The 5899-nt window shown below is 44.1% G+C and overlaps 1 protein-coding gene across 1 annotated transcript; it reads right to left on the bottom strand.

Moving 5' to 3' along the window:
* Window positions 1-3337: 3337 nt before the first annotated feature.
* On the bottom strand, window positions 3338-5313 carry LOC131230525 (uncharacterized). The gene is made up of 5 exons (XM_058226437.1): window positions 5152-5313; window positions 4642-4817; window positions 4172-4540; window positions 3679-4072; window positions 3338-3487 (listed from the first exon to the last, which is right to left on the bottom strand). Exons 1-5 carry the CDS (start codon window positions 5311-5313, stop codon window positions 3338-3340), a joined length of 1251 nt encoding a protein of 416 aa, XP_058082420.1.
* Between the last annotated feature and the right edge of the window lie 586 nt (window positions 5314-5899).

The following is a 5899-nucleotide window of genomic DNA, read 5'->3' as shown; positions in this document are numbered from 1 at the left end:
TATTTCACGGTCAATTCCATGAATGCATAGAATTGATCGTGAATGCATGGAAATGACCGTGAATGGGATATGTTGACATATAGTTATGTTGACCGATTTCATATGCCCATAGTTATTATCAATATGCGATATTTCGCTTGATTAACTCGCCATTAACTTTTGAGATGTGTTTTATCAGTTTTATTTTAACTGTAACGGAGAGAAAGAGAGAGGAATGTGGTGCAAACTTTATATTCTCTATGAGAGAGAGGAGACTGTTCCACGACTGGTCGTAGGTCTTGCTTGACTGGTCGAGCAGCCTTCACGACCGGTAGATTCTTATCCACGAATGGTCATGCGGAATTCAATTTAGTTGCTGGACTTTGAGTTGAGCCAGTAGGATTAGTCGAGCACCGGTCGAGCACTGTTCACATGACCAGTTGAGCAGTCTTCAGGACTGGTTGAGGCTTTAACAAAAATTTCTGAAAATCAATAACAAACTTAGGACTGGTCGAGGAATTCTTGGACTGGTCGAGTTAGTGTTAGGAATAGTCGAACATAGTCCAAGACTAGTCGAGAAACAGTATATGCACTTATACAATGACCTAATTTAAATTATGTATTCAAAATGACCTACCATAAGGTCAATCTAGGGTCATTCATACCTTATACATGATGTATGAACATTTAGACTTCTTTTGCTTCAGTTGATGGTTGATCTTTGAAGTTCACGAAGTTTGATATCTTTACATATGTAGAAGCTTGAACTCGAGACTTCTGAAGCTTGAATTTGTGATACGTTAAAGCTTGAGCTTGAGGATCAAAGTATAGAAACTTTGTCTTAACTTGGATTTAAACTATGAAGCTTGAAACTCTGAGCAATGTTCTTGAATCATGAAGTCTTGCTTTTAAAGATCTTGAAGTAAAGACTTTTGATTTTGTACATGAGATGCATAATCTTGAAACATGTAGAAGCGCTACACAAGACACAAATTTCAAGAGATTTTGGCACAACAAAATTTGACAATCATAGGAGCTAGAAACCATAGCACTTACAATCTCCCCCTTTGTCAAATTTGTGACAAAACACACTTCATAACATAAGTATTATACGCTCAATAAAAAATCATGTACCAGTTATTAAAGATAAACTAGTTACAACCTGGTTAAAGAATCATGCACCAGTTATCAACAGGTCAGAATAATTCAATTTGCATCTACTCCCCCAGTAATACTCCCCCTAACAAAAAAAAATGTATACCTATCTACAATCCACATGCTCCATAACACAAGCATGATAAAATTCTCTCCCTTTTTGTCACAATATGATAAAGGAAGAAACCAATAAACAATAGTGGAAGTAGATAAATAAGAGAGAATAAGAAGAGTAATGAGGAATAAATGATCAAGATATTCAAGATACCAAAACAAGTATTGTTCAAGCATGGTCAACCATGTCCAACAAAGTTCAAACCTATAAAACAAAAGAAAGTCAAGTACCATAAAAGTTATTACAAACCATATAATCAAATATTAGTCAGAATCCAATGAAGGAGTAAGTATGGTAGGATCAAGTTTATAAAGTCCCTTGTTAAGGCGCCTAAGATACTTGCGCATATATTTGAATTGCACATCATGAGACACATTCATGTTTTCTACCTTCTCCTTAAGTGAGTGCAACTGTATATCAAAGTCAGATGGCTAATAGTCAGGATCATCTGCTGAGTCGGATTCGATCTCATAAAAAATATCATCCATGTTAATGTCATCTGGAGGTAAATCACCGTCCACTTCATTCACTGCATCAGCTCTACCAACACTCACATTGATTTGGCCTACAGCCAACCTCAGATTCATTTTATTTATATTGGAGTTGTTGAAGATTAGGTGTTGAATGGGAGCCTCTCCAACAGGCATAGCCACTAACATATGGGTGGCCAACACAGTCATAAGATATGCGAAAGGAATATCACTGTGTCCAGGATGAAAAATCTGTTTGTATTGTCAGGTGGCTAATAGCAGTATACTAATGCCACAGCTTAGCCCTTGATAGCAGTCCTTGAATGATATAGGATGTTACACTCCTCGAGCTCCACTGCCCATTGGTAAGCTGTCCGAAGACATCTGGTTTCTGAACGACTTGCCTGAGGGGGGAGTCGGTCAGGACGACAATGGTGTGTGCTTGAAAGTACGGACGAAGCCTTCGTGCCGAAAAAACCAAGCTGAGCGCCAACTTTTTAATGCTCGGATATCTAGTCTCAGCGGGCACCATTACTTTGCTCATGTAGTAAACGGGATACTGTTTGTTTCCTACCTCCCTGATAAGGGCAAAGTTGACGGCTAAAGCTAAGACCGCCAAGTAAAAGAGTAGGGGCTCACCATCTTCTGGTTTCGACAGTAAGGGAGGTGAACCCAGGTATTGTTTCAGCTCCTAGAATGTCTGCTCGCATTCAAAGGTCCACTCAGCCTTCTTATGACCTTTCAGCTGTTGGAAGAAGGGGAGACACCTATCGGTAGCTCTGGAGATAAATCGTCCAAGCGCTACTACTCGGCCAGTTAGACATTAGATTTCCTTCATTGTTCGCAAGGAGCTCATGTCGAGCAGCGCTCTTATCTTCTCGGGATTCACCTTGATGCCTCTTTGGCTGACTTGAAACCCAAGGAATTTGCCAGAACCCACTCCAAAGACACATTTGGCAGGGTTCAGCTTCATGTGATACTCCCGGAGGATCGAAAACGTCACTCTAAGGTCTACGAGGTAGTCAGATGCTCTGACGCTCTTGACGAGCATGTCATCAATGTAAACTTTCATTGTTTGTCCGATCTGCTTGGCAAACATTTGACTCACCAATCTCTAGTATGTTGTCTCAGCATTCTTTATGCCAAAAGGCATAACCCGGTAACAGTAGAGCCCTTTTTCGGTGACAAAAGTAGTCTTCTACCTGTCTAGGGGATGCATCAGGATCTGATTGTATCCGGAATAGGCATCGAGGAAGGAGAGGCATTTGTGACCAGCTGTACTGTCAACCAGTTGATCGATTCGAGGTAATGGAAAACTATCTTTCGAACATGCCTTATTCAGATCCGAGTAGTCGACATAGACCCGTCATTTTCCACTTGCTTTCTTCACTAGGACCACGTTGGCGATCCAGTTTGGATAATGGATTTCTTTAATGAAATCAATGCTGAGGAGCTTAGAAACTTCATCGACTATAGTTGCATACCTCTCAGCATCGAACGCTCTTCTTTTCGACTTCACTGGTTTATGATCTGAATCCACATTCAGCCTGTGGACCATAACATCGAGAGAGATTCCCAACATATCTTCGTACGACCATGCGAATACATCTCTATGTTGTCATAGGAAAGTCAGCATCTGAAATCTCTGCTTAAAATTCAACGATGTCCTGTGTTGAACAGTTTTGCTCCGATCGGCTTCCTCGAGTGGGACGATCTCCAAGTCCTCGGGGGGATCTTCCGTGGTGTCGAGGACGTTGATGGTGAGGGCCTGTTTCACTTACCATTTTCTTACAACTCTTGCATAACAGCTCCGAGCTTCACGTTGGTCTCCTCGAAGGTATCAGACCCCACCTTCAGCGGGGAACTTCATATCAAGTGGTATGTAGACACAACTGCCCTCATTGGATTAAGGAAAGGTTGGCCCAGAATAACATTATGCACCGATAGCATATTGATAACCAGAAAGTCCACTAGAAGTGTGACCTGGTGTTGTCCTTCTCCCACTATTACTGGGAGGGAGATGGCTCCCTCGGAGAATACCTTATCCCCGACAAAGCCATGTAGAGGAGTCTTCTTGGGTCGAAGGCGCGACCTATCGATACCTATTCTCTCGAATGCCTCGGAGTAAATGACATCGGCTGAGTTCCCTATATCAACCAGGATGCAGAAGACTTTGCGGTTAGCTATGATCATACCCACCACGAGGGCATCATCGTGCGGATGATGGATTTCGCACACATTATCCTCTGTGAAAGTCAAGCTGCAGGGGTTAACACGGAGCTCTTTCTTCAGCCTTTCGGCCAAATTGACATAGTGCTCAGCGTCTGAACTCCGAGAGTGGGCTTTATGAGCCCTGTTCAAGTCGCCTCCACCAAATGAGCAACCATAAATAGTTCAAATTTCCACAAGCTCTTCCACTACTTTTCTCGAACGTTATTCTTTCTGAGCCGACCTCTCCTCCTTGGTATAGCGGTGCAGATGACCCTTGCGGATAAGGGTCACGATCTCATCCTTAATATCCACACAGTCGCTAGTGTTGTGGCCGTGGTCGCGGTGAAATCTGCAGTACATGCGCTTGTCCCGATTCTCCACGTCGGTCTTCATGCAAACAGGCCAATTCAGGAGTCTCTGACCTCTAATATCTAATATAATCTGCTCTGTATAATTGTTGAGAGGAGTGTAAAAATGAAATTTGTCCTCGGGCCTCCGGCTCTGCCGATAATCACGAGGGGCTCGGTCATCAGGTTTTTTGTTGGATGACTGAGGCTCTTCGTTCCTTGGTCTCTTTTCCTTTAACAATGTTTCGGCTGCTTGACTGTTCCTGTGGGAGTTGGAGAATTCCTTAGCATTGGTGTACTTCTGAGCCCTACTGATGAGTTCGGCTAAGGTAGTCGGTGGATTTTCTCGATCGAGAAGGTGAACCTTCCTTCTTTGAGTCCGCTGAACATGGCTGAGAGCACCATTTTGTCATCGTAATCTTCCGCTAACAACACCGCCTCATTGAAGTGGGCAATGTAATCCTTCAGCAGCTCTTTGTTCACCTGCTTGAGGGTGAACAGATGCATAGTCAGCTTCCAACTCTTCTTACCAGAGACGAACTGGGTAAGGAACATTCTGCTGAGACTCTAAGAAGGAGTTGATCAATTTTGGTTTAAGTTGTCGGTACCAATTCCGAGCTGACCTAGAGAGAGTTATTGAGAATGCTCAGCACATCATGGCATCCGTGGCTGACTGGATCTGCATTCACGAACAATATGACTCGATATGTTCAGAGGGGTCTCTGGATCCAAAGAATTAGATGACAGGAGGCATCCTGAACCTCGACAGCATCACCTTGTCTATGATTTCTGAAGTGAAAGGAGGCTCGGTCTCTTCCATCATTGTCTGGACTGCAGTTGGGACGAAAGTAGATTGTTGTTTCTTCTAGAATGCCTTTAACTGTTTTCGAAGTTCCTTGAACCGTGCTTCCAAAGGGTTATGATTCTCAGCCACTGTCTCTTGGAGGGCATCCGCCACATCGGATGTTCTGTCCTGCTTACTTCTCTCCAGCCGATGGCAGAGGTCAGTGGGGGTCAGAGCCGAAGTGACAGACATGTAAGACTACTCGGTGTCTCGAGCGGGTTCTGGAATTCGGGCGGATCGCTCCTGAGGCACTACATTGTGCGCAGGGTCGAGAGCCTGTGAGGATTGTGCCTGGGAACCTCTAGCCCGGGAACCAATTAGTTGTCGTCGCTTTTTGGGTGCTAGAGTGACTTCCACCAGGTTTGGCGGTGGTTATTGGTTCTGTTGTGCCTTCATTCGACTAATCTTGTCCTTCAATATCTGGACTTCGTTCTGCAATGCCTTGTATTTTCCTCCTCGGCTCCGAGTCCATTGGGACGGTCCTATCGGAGCCGACTCGGTACGCAGCAGCGAAGAAGATTAGTGTTAGCCGCTAGGTTCAGGCTCCACCACTATCAACTTTTTCTTTCCTCTTGCCATTTCTGGTAAAACCTACTAACTTTTTGTTTGTGTTTCCCACAGACGACGCAAAAAAATGTTGATGTCAAAATCTGGACCACCCTCTACTCAATGCGGTGAACCTTCGACGGACCCTGGCCCTGCACAAAAGGGTGAGCAAAGGAGACCCTGGCTAAGCCGAGGGACCCTCCGATGCCTAAGTCAGGCTAGGGAATCTGGG

This window comes from Magnolia sinica, chromosome 17, assembly GCF_029962835.1.
Source record: "Magnolia sinica isolate HGM2019 chromosome 17, MsV1, whole genome shotgun sequence".
Lineage (NCBI taxonomy): Eukaryota > Viridiplantae > Streptophyta > Magnoliopsida > Magnoliales > Magnoliaceae > Magnolia > Magnolia sinica.
Note: the sequence above shows the minus strand (reverse complement) of the source record. Positions and strands in the feature narration are given on the sequence as shown.